This window comes from Rhinatrema bivittatum, chromosome 10, assembly GCF_901001135.1.
Source record: "Rhinatrema bivittatum chromosome 10, aRhiBiv1.1, whole genome shotgun sequence".
NCBI classification, from domain to species: Eukaryota; Metazoa; Chordata; class Amphibia; order Gymnophiona; family Rhinatrematidae; genus Rhinatrema; species Rhinatrema bivittatum.
In genome coordinates, this window is record NC_042624.1 from 13,965,618 (window position 1) to 13,979,831 (window position 14,214).

A 14,214-nucleotide genomic window follows, 5' to 3' on the forward strand; every position below is an offset into this window, starting at 1 on the left:
TTCAGCCTTGTTCCTGCTCCATCCATGCCTGTACTTACTCACCTCTCATGGTGCATCTTGAGGATCCTCTCTGAGCATTGCCATGATCCAAGGGCTCACAATCTCCCTTGAGAAAGTGACTGCACCTCCACACTCGCAACATGAAGGATTTTGTTAAGGCTGTGAACAGGAAATTCAAAGCTGAAATAAAAGGATGAATTGCTTTGAATTACAGACTCAAGCTTTCTTAGAACAGTATAACCAAATAGGATATTAAGTAGCAATGAGCTACATGGCATACATACATAACATTTACTTACTCCCTCTCTGTCAGTTTCTCTCAAGCCTTGGCATCACATTCTTTTTATACGCCGATGACATTCAATTGTTCATCCCTATAACCTCCACAATGGAAGATGCTATCAATCTTACAACAAAACACCTCATCGCTATCAGAAACATGCTAAACCAATTAAAATTATGCCTCAATATGAGCAAAACTGAATGCATCCTCATCAAAAGAAACAACTCCATTCAGACAATCACAATGCCGCATATACAAATCGACAACACAATAATCCATCTGAAGAGCTTTGTAAAAGACCTTGGTATCTGGTTAGACAATGATCTGAACCTAAAAAAGTGTATAACAATGAAAACAAAGTAAGGCTTCCACAAGTTTCACATTCTAAAACACCTTAAACCTCTTTTATTCCCAGAAGACTTCAGAACTGTCCTACAATCGCTTATCTTCTCAAGTCTTGAGTACTGCAATTCTCTCCTCATTGGCCTCCCCAGATCAACATTAAAACCATTTCAATTATTACAAAATGCTGCAGCCAGAGTTCGCCAGCAAAAAGAAAATTTGATCACATCACTCCAGTACTGAAGAGTCTTCTCTGGTTGCCGATTGAACAAAGGATCAAATATAAGTCTCTAACCATACTTCACAACGAAATACACAAAGCAGACAACAATGCCCTCTATCACATGATCCAACTTCTCAAAACACCTCGCTCAACAAGAAATACCAACAAACTGAAACTAGTAATACCCTCCCTATCCTCTGCTAAACTATCCATCACCAGAAACAGAGCCTTCTCAATCGCAGGACCGAAAGCATGGAACTCTTTACCAGACTACCTTAGCTCTATCAATGATTACAAATCCTTCAAAAAAGAACTTAAAACTTGGTTATTTAGACAAACCTTCACAGACTGCATTGGATAAACTTATCTCTCTTATCCAGTTCTACCTCCACCCATTCAATATTAACATCTCTCTCACCCTCCCAACATCTATTACTTTACTCTTTCCTGATTCATCCCCTTTCTGTTCCACTAACCCTCCCCTTCCTCCTGCTCACTTGTCCGCCCCTCTATCACCTCTCACCTTAAAAGCTCAACTAACACTCCTTTCATCGTAAAGTAAACATCTATATTACATTTCATGTTCTACCAATCTTCCAGATTCTCTCTTGATATATCTGACTTATTTTATATTCTATTAACTGAGACCAAAATGTAACTAGTTTTAGTTTTTAGTTTTCTAATTATATTGTAAACTTGTAAATTTAGCATTCGGAAGTGTTACATGTATTAAGTTGTTTAAAATGTAAACCGGAGTGAAGGCATTTTGCTACACTTCGGTATAAAAAAGTCTCTAAATAAATAAATAAATAAATAAATAAATAAATATGATAAACACTCAACCATAAACCAGAGCTGTAGTGCACTTTACACCATAAATTGCACAGCCCAAAAAGTGCACGCAAAACTTCACTTGGTCAGTGTTTCAAAATTCAAACAGTTTATTATTCCATCTGGTGACTCCTTGCATTCACACCACAGAATTCTGTTACAATTCTTGACAACAGTCCCCGACACGGACCCGTGTTTCACCTGTCGGCTGCTTCAGGGGGAATTCTTATCAATTTCTATGAACAAAAGCAGTAAGAATGTGACCAAAGTGTAACAACTGGGCTATCCACAGAACAGACCAAATACAGAAATTCACATACCTATGTGGTAATCAGTCATACGCGCCAAAATAGCCTGAGTTGGGGTTTTAAATACCGTCTTCCGACACAGCACTCCGTGCTCCTGTTAACATGTATGACTGATTACCACACAGGTATGTGACAATGGGGTCTGGTAGGGAAGCTGGGTTCTGACACCTGGGCCTTATCCTGGACCCAACCAAGTGAAGTTTTGCATGCACTTTTTGGGCTGTGCACTGTAATAAACACTTCATAAATATCAGCTTCAATGTGAAAGACAAATGGTACCTATTAGATAGGAAATGCATTTCTGTGATTGGGAGAGGAAGGAAGGCCTACATGTTGTACCTATGCTGGGTACAGGCACGAAAGACTCATGAAAGATGTGCTTTGTGTACCAGAAGTAAAGGAAAACCTACTATCAGTGAAACACCATTTAAATCTGCCACACACCAAAATGGTGACCTCCACTGAAGAGGAAGGAGCTGGAGTTTAATTAGGTCCCCAGTGGATGCCATCATTTCAGCTACAAAGAAAGAAGAAAGAAGATGGCTAAAAAAGATCTCCAAGGCCTGTGCTCCTGGCCTGGGCCTGACAGGGCCCTCCTTCTGAGCCAGGCCTCTGCATCAGGCTTGGGTCCAGGATGAGGCCCAGGTGTCAGAACCCAGCTTCCCTACCAGACCCCATTGTCGGGCCTGTGCCTGGATCCCTGATGAAGCAGAGAAGTGGGAACAACTTTTGGGTTTCAGCTGAGGCCCCTGTGTTGTACTTGGGCCTAGGCCATGTGTGATGCATTCACTGGTCCATGCACTACCACTTGTGTCTGTTCCGGGGATCCAATCCCTGACCAAGCTTCCCTGGTTGCTCAGGAACTCAAATAGTAGTTAAAGTTATTTTCCTTTACAAAGTTCTCAGGTGGGTTTTGAACCTCCTCCACCTGGATGGGAGGCAGATGCCTTCCCCACTGAGCTAGCAACTCAGTTTCTGAAGTCTAGCTTCAAAAGTCCATCTTTAAACAATAAATCCAATGTTCAAAAGTCTGGCCCTGCTGGGCCTAACTGCCACCACCCACCGTATCTCTTGGGATGTTTTTTTTCGTCCCAGGATACAACCACCCGCTTGGCAGTTCTCCAGGCAAAGTATCTTTATCGTAAGTCTAAACCAACAGAAGTCCCCGCGCTCACCTTCCTTGTGATAGTGGTTGCAGTCCTTCACACAGTCAGGGGAATATCCAGTTTCCAAGAGCAGCCAGGTGTAGTCCGTTCCTTCCTCCTCAGTCCCCGGCAGGAGACTGCCACAGCTCTACTAGGGAGTCCTTTTTATCTTGTGGAAACTCCTCCCCTTACCGTATGCGATTGGCTTTGGAAAAGGCTCCTCCTCAATTTGGCCCTCCCCTTGAAGCCAGGGATTGGTTCCCAGCAATCCACCCTCCATTTCCCACACCTGTGTCTCCTCTGGTCTTATAACCTCTGGGGAAGGGAACCAAGGGACATCTCTAGCCTGGTGTTGCCATATTTTCCTTCCCCCTTCTCCTGAATCTTTGGTTCCTGGGTCTTTACCTGACGGTTCTGGTTTGGGACATAGACTCCATCACACCATGGCTCCCGCATTGGGCCATGGCCTATGACTAGGTAATACTGCAGCCTCTGGCCTAGATCCATGCACAGGCCCTGGCATCATGCTAAGAATAGGCCCCCTGCTTTGGGCTTTGGCTTATTCTCTAAGCAAGGCCCTGGCCTTGGGTGTGGGCCTAGGCTTGACCGATCACTTTATTTATTTATTTTCAAAATGGAACGTGAAAACCAATGAAATTTCATTAGATTTTCAATCATTTAGTTTTGAGAATGAAATGAAACAAAATAGGAAATGTTGTCTCTTTTCCTGTTTCATTTGTCCCAATGCCTATCCCTAGTATCCAGATCTTGACTCTTATCCCAGGGTAAATGAGGCGAGGTCTTATAGGTAAAGGTACATACTGTCCTTGGCCCATTATAACAGACATTGATATCATACCTAAGTAGAAATAACAAAAAAGATTTAAGGTAAGTGAATTACCTGAGTATTCAATTGAAGGTTCAAGAGAAGGGGCATGCAATGAAACAAGGTTTCTTTCTCTTTGCTCATCCTGATTCATTGTGAGGCACTTTGACTTCTATCTGCACTCTTTCTTTTTCTATTTCTGTCTGTACTTACCTGGCTTAGAAGCTATGAACTGCAAAATGCGGCACCTGGCTTTCATTGGGAACAGCTGTCCATCTACTGTGCCATACATGAATAAATACATAATGCAAAGAAAAAGAATTGTGGGTCAGCTTTGTAACACATTTGTATTTTTCTAATAAACCTTTTCCAACTCTCAGAAAACAGAACAAACTTATCAAATCTCAGTCTCTTGGCAGAAAGATAGACACACCCAGAAATTATTTTGTTCAAGGGAACAATGAGAAGAGATAAATGAAAAAAAAAAAAAACAGTTTAGTGGCTCAAAAACACGACAATCTTAAAAAAGTAGCAAACAATCTAAGCCATGCCATACCACAAGTTGACATCAGATGTAAGCAGAGAACAATAATTAGTACAGTACAAGCTCATGTACACAAAAATATGTAACTCGAAGTTCTAGGGTGTTTCAATATTTGGAGGAAAATTGAAGGGCTGGGAGGGGGCAAATTATCAGAAATTGAAGGTTGCTGTAAATGAAAAGTCTTGAAGATTCAACCTGCTTATGCAAGCTTTTAAAGTTTGCACATGCATGAAAATGTGTATTCGGCGATTCTACTTAAGGGATCACTTATAGAAATATTGAAAGAATTTCTGCAAATGAATATGACAAGAAGAAAATGTACACATTCCAAGCACTTATCATTTAACAAGTGATTCAGTAAAGTTTATGTTGGAACACATTATCCTGGAGTCATGAGCTTTAGTAACGTTTAGAAAATCAAAGTAAACATAATGCCTAGGGCCTTGGAGGTTTATCTCCCCCACCTAGAAGTGGAGCAGATAGAGAGAGGCAACAACTTAGCCCTGGAACTGACTGTGAGCCTCTTCATGCAAAGGACAGTCCACATCAAGGTTACATAATGTTCAGAGGGCCAGATTCCAAAAATAAAACCAATCACTAATCACTAGGTTTAGGCTTCTTGGTCTGTGACTCAAGAATCCTACATTTTGGATCAGCCAGTGTCTGTTGCATAGCAGACATGTTTGGGAAGGAAACCAACTATTGATCATATTACTCAAATAAATATCAGTAAATGCATTTAAGTAAACAGACTATTCACTGGGCTCCCTGAAGATATAATAAATAACTTATATTCATTCCCTGTTGACATTTTAAAAAATTCCCCCATTTTGTTTTATCTCATCACCCATTAGAGAATAGGCTGTAAATAATGTATGTGTCAATACTGTATCTCTCACCAGTTCTTAGAGAGGATTTTTAATTCACCATCTTGTTAAATTTGATTGTTGTTTCATACTGGACTGGGAATTTGCTTCAGCTTGTTTTAATTTCTATATTTTTTGTATTGTTAGATATCGAATGGTTAGTAGATTAAATTATCGGGAATGCACAGTAACTGGATGGAGCAATTACATCCCAGACTGTGAAGGTAAGAGAATTTGTTCAAAGTTTAAAAAAAAAAAAGAAGGCCATTTTTAAAAAATGAGTATTTTAGAAAGTAAGGGGCGGATTTTAAAAGGGTCACGTGCGTATATTATGCGCATAACCCCAAAAACCCGCCCCTGTGTACGCCAAGCCTATTTTGCATAGGCCCGGTGATGTGCGCAAGCCCCGGACGCGTGTAAGTCCCGGAGCTTGAAAAACGGGCATGGGCGGGGTGGGGTGGTCTGGGGCGGGGGTGGGCGTGGCCAGAGGCACTCGGCTGGCACAAGCAACCTTCGTCTGCCCGAAGGCAGGCGCAAATAAAAAAATAAAGGTGGGGGGGATTTAGGTAGGGCTGGGGGGTGGGTTAGATAGGGGAAGGGAGGGGAAGGTGGGGGGCAGAAGGAAAGTTCCTTCTGAGCGGCCTCGGAGGGAATGGGGAAAGCCATCGGGGCTCCCCAAGGGCTCGGCGTGCCCAAGGTGCACGCCGACCCCGGATTTTATAACATGCATGTGGCTGCATGCACATGTTATAAAATCGGGCGTAGATTTGTGCGCACCTGGTTGTTCACACAAATCTACGCCCACACGTAGGTACGAATATCTGGCCCATAGGGTCTTAAATATATTTTTAATAATTTATTTTTTAGGTGCATTTCACAAGAAGCAAAAGCACCTTCTATTGCGGCAGTAATTATCTGTTCATTCATATACATTTGTTTGTTTACACACACACACACACACACACATACAGACACCCACGCAGACATACACATAGCAGGGAGCCCAGGCCCCACCACCTGAAGAAAGAGCAAGCAAGGCAGTGGATGAAACTGAAACTGTGGGTGGCGGTGAGCCTGTCCCTTCTACTCGAAAAGGAAAATCAGCAGTGGCTGAAGGCATGAAGAGCCCAGCCCACTGCAAGAGGTCCCCTTCCCCATCTTACTTTATCTGCAACCCTCACTAGGAAGGATCAATCTCTTGTCATTCCTGGCTCTCCAGTGCAGTAATAGAAAATGGGTCAGGCCAAGACAAGGCCAGAGTCATTTTGAATTACTGCTATACAACAACATTGTATCAGCCTTGGGTCAGTCAGTGCCATTTTGTTGTAGTGTTTTGCTGCAGCCCTACAAAGACCAATGATGGGGTCAAAGACTTGGAGGGGAGGTGGCAAGTCTAGGAGAACATTTTTTGCCCCTCACACACATATTTCCCACAACTCCCTAAATGACCTTCCCACCAAAGAACTTTAACTATACATATGCCAAACACACATACCTCTCGGAACCTCCTTTCAAACATGGCCTGCTACATCTACTCCAAATATCCCTGTCCCTCCTCCCACACACACTCCTATACTCCTCATGCACACAATGCATATACATCAATCACTCTATAGTAGATACCTTACAGACAGCACTCCCTGTGGCTGGATTTTTAACAAATCAGTCCAGATGTTTCCTTGTAATGAAGCTATGGAGATTAGTACTTGCAGAGAAGGTTGCATTGAGAAATTGTCTCCATTCTGATTCACATTCGGTATCTGAAGTCGGTGCTTGGGGGTGCTTCCATGTTACGTTGCAAGTCCTCCTGAGTTTTTTTTAAACCTTTATGTTTAGTAATAAAGGTGATGTCATTTTTTTTCAGATGAACCTAGAGGGGCATCTGGTTTCTGACTATTTTATGATTGGACCAGCAAGCTGCACCTCTCGTAGTGCAGGACATCATTATATCATGCACATTCTTCTGTCTGCCAATAATATGGTCTAAAACATGCCATTGCTTGGAGTGGGGGTGCATCCTGTTAGCCTTGTATTCACAGGCAGCGGAAATGCCCCTCACCCCCACAAAAAAAAAGAAATTTCAGGCCACTGCCAGCAATGACTGCATCCCCATGCCCTTCTTAAGTTCCATTGGGCTTACCGAGCATATCTGGGAATTGTATTCTTTGATATTTTATGATGAAGGGTGATGTTTCTGTTTTAATAATTTCTAAAGGCAAATAGTGAGTGAATTCCTAAACAGTTCAGTGATACTTTTGATTTGTTGATGTGTCTGTGTTTTCATTGCTGCACTGCAAAGTCTGGCTTGTTGTGATTTCTGGTTCAGATGTAGTCTGCACATTTCTATTTCTATTTTATTGTCTCTTTATTCTGTATTTGGAGAGGGTCTGTCTCTGCTCTGCATGAGTGACTGAGGTGAGGTATTCTGCTACTGTGTAGCAATTTATAGCAATCTGTCTTGTTCTGTTTTTCTAATTGGATCTGTATTGTTCTGTTTTTCTAATTGGATCTGTATTTGGTGTTTTTAAGCCTGGAGTCATATTTGCAGTGTCGCTTTTTCATGGGTAGAGTTCTTACTGTTTGAATGCTAGCAGTTAGTGTTGTTTTGGTATGAGAAGTTTAGTATATTGTAATTGTAGTTCTGTTTACTTGTGGCTTTCTGAAAGTCAAGTGCCTAACCCTTCACACTTTACAATATGGGTTCCAAGGAACAAGGTATTTAGTAACTGTAAAATTATGTTCAGTGCATTGGGACAGAAGCAAGAGTCTGAGTTGGTTTTGCCAATGCAGAGCCGGATCTAGGCTAAATGGCACCCTGTGCAAAAACTGATATTGCCCACCACCCCCACTCTGGTGAAAAGTGCCTGCTTTCCTCAGGCCATGACCTGCATCTTCATTCTTACTTTCCATCCTCTGCTGTTCCTCTCCACACCTGTTTTCCTCATTCCATCCTTGTTCCTCCCACACCTTCCATCCCTGCTCTCCTCCTTTCATTGCTACCCCCATAGCTTCCATTACTGTCCTTCCTTCCATTTTTGCTCCTATAGATTTCATCCATGTCCTTTTTCCCCTCCTTGCCACCTTATCTCTCATCCTCCACATGCCTGCCCCTCTCCTTCCTTCCTTGCCCCCTCACACATACATTCCATCCTTCCCTCTTCCCTTTTCCCTTCTTCTGCTGCCCTGGTCACTGACAAGAGAACAGCACCTGAGATGCAACATTTCCAAATATTACTTCCTACTGGTGGCATTTTGCTCTCTCTGCTGAGCCATTCAGTGTACAATGGCTGTCTCATGTAACTGGAGCCTCCCAGGTCCCCTCCACTTTCCCTAACTGCAAACAAATAAGCAGGAGCTAGAGCCAGGACCTACATACGCCAGGCTAAGCAGAGCGGAGCTGGGCCTTCCCTAGTTTCTCTGCCTTCCAACCCCCATAATAAACTATAGCCACACTGAAGACCACCTTGGAAGGGGTAAGTGAAAGCAGGGGAAACCCCATCCCAGGATTATTTGTGGGGATAGTGAGTGGAGACGGCTTGGGAGGCGCTGGTCACGCAAAACAGTAGAGGGGGTTGGAGAATGTTTGGGGAGACCAAATTTAGTTTATTTTTTTAATTGGGAGGCCCATATTCAGATGTATTTAGTTGGATAACTCACAAGTTATCCAGCTGAATGCTGACATTTGAATAGGGGTACTCCAGCTTTGGTTGCCTTTTCGAAATTATGGGAGGAGATACCGAGATCTCTGCGCAAGAAGATTCGGCGCAGGACGGGGGAGCAACACCCTTGTGCTCCCCCTGTCCCCAGCCTCCCTATCCGGCTCTCTCTCAGCGCCAGCACCCCCCCCTCATCGGCTAGCAAGCCTGCTGCCCCAAAGCCCACCCTGTGGAGGTGGCGCTGCCACCGCCGCGCCCGGTGATCCCACTCAAGCCTCCTGCCCATGCTGATCCGCTGAGGCTGCCGCATTCTGCCAGTCCTCATGCCGTGATGTACTCGGCTCCTCGACATCCCGGAATGCCGCCACCAACTGCGAAGAAGCAAAAACAGATGCATAGGGAGTCACCGAACCCTCCGCTGCACCCCACTTTCTGTCCACCCCGGCACTCTGAACAATTGGCGTACCACCAACCCAGCTCTTTCCCCGGGACCCCCCCCAGCCCCCTGCATCGAGGCCTCTGAAAACCGGAACAACACCCCCCCCCCTGTCCAACTGCCCCCCCCCCTCGGTGCAAACCCTTGGAGGGGCCCCCACACACGGCAGGGGACCTCACCCTTGCCATGCATGCCCATTCACCTTCCCCTACACCCCACTCGGGCCTAGTCACTTCCATCCACTCTGGCCCCCCTACCACAGGGCCTCCCCAGGGGTGAAGAAAATGCAGCGCAAGCCATGGACTGTCTCTCATCCCGTCACAACGCCGATGACTGCCCATCTTCCTACTGCCCCCCCACACCAGCCCACTCCCACTCCCCAAAATCAAGCTGTGGATCCGACCCATGTCAACCTGCCACCGATCCCGGCCTCCCCCGGTCCAGGACTGGCAGCACAGAGCAAGGCACTGCGGGGCTGGACCCCGAAAACAGCAACAGCAAACCCGGGAAGCTCAGTGGAGCCCAACCCGCGGGTCACCGCGATGCCCCCAGCCCCCTGCCTGCCCCCTCCCAGTCGACCTGGCAGCAACAGGCCCTCCTCCCCGGCCCCCTCTCCTAATCTGGGTTGCTCCCGGGTTCCCTGCTCCACAGCCCCCACGGGCGCGAGACTGGGACCGGGATGCCCGTGTGGGCCCACCCCTCGCCGAACCACGGATAGGCTGAACAGCGGGAACCGCAGTCTCCCCTCGATCCCCCCCACCTGCCCCCACTGGGGAAGGCACTGCAGGGAACACAGAACACCCACTAGCAGCAACCGTAGGGGAAAGAGCACAGAACTCACTCACCGAGTCCGCCACCCTCTGCAAGACACCGCTCTCCAGGAACAGCTCCACACCAACCTCATCCGACTCTCCGGACACGAAAGCCGCCTCCTCTGACTTCATCCCAACTCTCTCACCGTCCAGCTGCACCACACTCCACCAGCACCAAGCTCCCCGAAGATGCTTTTCCTCTCCTCACCGTCCGGTGTGCGGTTTCTGTCTTTGTTTGTCCTTTTCCCTTTTCCTTTTTTTTTTTTTTTTGTAGTCCCCCTCTCTCAGAGGAGCTCCAATACACAGCAGGGATTCCTCCCCTGCTGCGCCCCCCCCCCCCCCCCCCCCCCCCCCGTGTCCGGGGACCAACGGCCAGCAGAAACCAGAAAGGAAAGCACTTCCCCAACACAAGCCGTCAGCACATGGCCTGCGCTGCCCACCTCCGGCAGCACCGCTCTCTTCTCTAGGCGGCCTGAGGCATGCTCCGTGGGAGAAACCCCATCCACCATGAAACCGAGGCGCTAGCACCACCGCTGCTGCACACTCCTGCCCTCCCGACTCGGGTAACTCACCCGCCGGTCCCAGGCCTCACCAGCACCAGCCCCAAGGCAACCAATGACCAGCTGTTTGCAGCAGTTCCAGCTCACACTTTAACACTAAGATACACTTTCTTAATTGTTAAAAGTAAGAACATGCCATACTGGGTCAGACCAAGGGTCCATCAAGCCCAGCATCCTGTTTCCAACAGTGGCCAATCCAGGCCATAAGAACCTGGCAAGCACCCAAAAACTAAGTCTATTCCATGTTACTGATTGCTAGAAATAGCAGTGGCTAATTTCTAAGTCAACTTAATTAATAGCAGATAATTGACTTCTCCTCCAAGATGTGGTAGACCCAGTGTGCTGTCAGAGAGAGGTAAGAGTGTGCAGCATTCATGGTAGTCAGCTTGGGCTGACTCTGCTGCTTTTGAACCTCTGCACACTGCTTGGAAGGGGTCCCCCGACTGGTACTGCCACCATCCCCAGATGTCAGTAATCTTGCTGCCACTGTCACTGCTGCCACATGGCTATTGGGGAGGCGCCGATTGCTGCTAATGACACTGAAGCCCATTCTGCTGCCTCCTCTGTGCAGGCCCCGTGGGCTTCCACTTTCTCCATGCTGATCTCGTACATTGTGAGATCCGCATAGAGAAAGTGCTATTCTTGCACATTCCCAAAGATTACATGTGCCAATCACTAAAAAGTAATTAATATTTTTTTTACCTTTGCTGGCTGATGTTAGTTTTCTAATCGGTTGGTCACAGGCTTTTTTTTTTCCACCTTCCCTTTCTTATTTTTTTGCCAATTCCTTTTATATTGTCCTTTTTTCTTCCATATTTCTTTTCTCTCCGTCTTCTTCCCTCAAACACAGTCAGGTTCTCATTCTCACATGCATTTCTCTCTCTCTCACACACAGAGACCCTCACTGTCACATGCTGTCTCTCATACAATCATTCATACACACAGTCTCTCACTGGCACATGCTGTCTGACGCTCACACACACAGGCTCTCTCTCACTCCCACATGCTGTCTTGCTCAAGCATAGGCTCTCACCGTCACATGCTGTCTCTCACACACACAGAGGCTCTCACATGCTGCCTCTGCAAACATTCAGATCCTCACTCCCACACACAATCTCTCAACTCATCTCATACACCGCACGCACACACCCTCTACAGACCCTCAGCCTCTCTCTCACCTCTGGGCCTCCTCTTCGCGGGTCACCGCAGGATGGGCTCTGCAGCGGCCCTGAACTTCTCGGGCCTCTTCCTCGGCCCTGCTACCGGGCCTCTTCCTCTTCTTGGGCCGCTGCGACTTGGGATTCGCAGCAGCCCGCGGCGGCTCCTCTTCTGTACACGCTGATGCTCTTTCTCCTTCCTGCCCACGCGGCTCCGGCAACGTTTACTTCCGGGGCCGCACAGGCAGGAAGGAGGAAGAGCATCAGCGCATTCGAATGCGATCTTTTTCTTCGGGCATGGAGGCTCAGCGGCCGCATGAGCCTCCTTGCGCCCGGGGGCATCGGCTCCCCTCCGGATACCACTGCAGGCCTCCTCTTCGCGGGTCGCCGCAGGATGGGCTCTGCAGCGGCCCTGAACTTCTCGGGCCTCTTCCTCACTACTGGGCCTCTTCCTCTTCTTGGGCCGCTGCGACTTGGGATTCGCAGCAGCCCGCGGCGGTTCCTCTTCTGTACACGCTGATGCTCTTTCTCCTTCCTGCCCATGCGGCTCCGGCAACGTTTACTTCCGGGGCCGCACAGGCAGGAAGGAGAAAGAGCATCAGCGCATTCGAACGCGATCTTTTTCTTCGGGCAAGGAGGCTCAGCGGCCGCATGAGCCTCCTTGCGCCCGGGCGCATCGGCTCCCCTCCGGATACCACTGCTCGCGTCTGCCCCTAATACTTTGGAAACTTTATTTAAAAAAAAAAAAATGACGTCACAGGATTGACCGGCCCACCAGGGGAAGCCCGATCCCCCGATAGGTCAATCCGCCCCTGTTTACAAGGGATGTCTTACTTTCGGGGGAGGTCTTATATTTAAGAATTCAGCAAAATCCCTACTAGGTCTTATTTTTGGGGGATGTCTTATTTTCGGGGAAACACGGTACCTGTCAAGAACCCAACAGTAAATAGATCCCATGCTGCTAATGCTTGGAAATAAGTAGTGAGTTTCTCCATGTCAACTTGCTTAACAACAGTTTAAGGACTTCTCCTCCAGGAACTTGTCCAAACCTTTTTACAACCCAGCTATGCTAATTGCCTTAACCTCATCCTTTGGTAATAAATTTCAGAGCTTAATTGTATGTTAGGTGAAAAAGAAATTTTGCATATTTGTTTTAAATGTGCCACTTGTTAACTTCATGGCGTATCCCCTAGTCTTTCTGCTTTCTGAAAGAGAAAATAACAGATTCATATTTACTAGGGGTGTGAATCGTGTGATCGATCGTCTTAACGATCGATTTTGGCTGGGGGGGGAGGGAAATCTTATCGTCGTGTTTTTTAAAATAAAAAATCGTTAAAAATCGTAAATCGGGGGAGGGCGGGAAAACCGGCACACCAAAAAAACCCTAAAACCCACCCCGAACCTTTAGAACAAATCCCCCACCCTCCCGAACCCCCCCAAAATGTTTTAAATTACCTGGGGTCCAGTGGGGGGGGGGGGTCCCGACGCGATCTCCCTCTCTCTGGCCACGACTGCGTTGAGAGAAATGGCGCCGGTGGCCCTTTGCCCTTATCATGTGACAGGGCAAAGGTAGCGCCGGTGCCATTTTGGTTCCTGGGTCCCGACGTCATGCATGCAGGAGATCGCCGCCGGACCCCCGCTGGACCCCCAGAGACTTTTGGCCAGCTTGGGGGGGGGGCCTCCTGACCCCCACAAGACTTGCCAAAAGTCCAGCGGGGGTCCGGGAGCGACCTCCTGCGCGCGGGCCGTATTGCCAATCTTCAAAATGGTGCCGGCGCTACCTTTGCCCTCACTATGTCATACGGGCGACGTCGCCTGCGCGCAGGAGGTCGCTCCCGGACCCCCTCTGGACTTTTGGCCCGTATGACATAGTGAGGGCAAAGGTAGCGCCGGCGCCATTTTGAAGATGTTGCCCTCACTATGTCATACGGGCGACCGTCGCCCGTATGACATAGTGAGGGCAAAGGTAGCGCCGGCCCCATTTTGAAGATTTTGCCCTCACTATGTCATATGGGCGACCATCACCCGTATGACATAGTGAGAGCAAAGGTAGCGCCGGCGCCATTTTGAAGATTGGCAATACGGCCCGCGCGCAGGAGGTCGCTCCCGGACCCCCGCTGGACTTTTGGCAAGTCTTGTGGGGGTCAGGAGGCCCCCCCCCAAGCTGGCCAAAAGTCCCTGGGGGTCCAGCGGGGGTCCGGGGGCAATCTCCTGCACGCGTGACA

General features: G+C 47.7%; 1 protein-coding gene across 2 annotated transcripts in view; it reads left to right on the forward strand.

Moving 5' to 3' along the window:
* Positions 1 to 14,214, forward strand: part of CFH (complement factor H) — a 633,102-nt gene that overhangs the window by 108,369 nt on the left and 510,519 nt on the right. For both annotated transcript variants that reach the window (XM_029617534.1, XM_029617535.1), the window contains exon 4: positions 5,516 to 5,592. In XM_029617534.1, the coding sequence (XP_029473394.1) occupies positions 5,516 to 5,592 (77 nt within the window). The remainder of the gene's footprint in view (positions 1 to 5,515; positions 5,593 to 14,214) is intronic.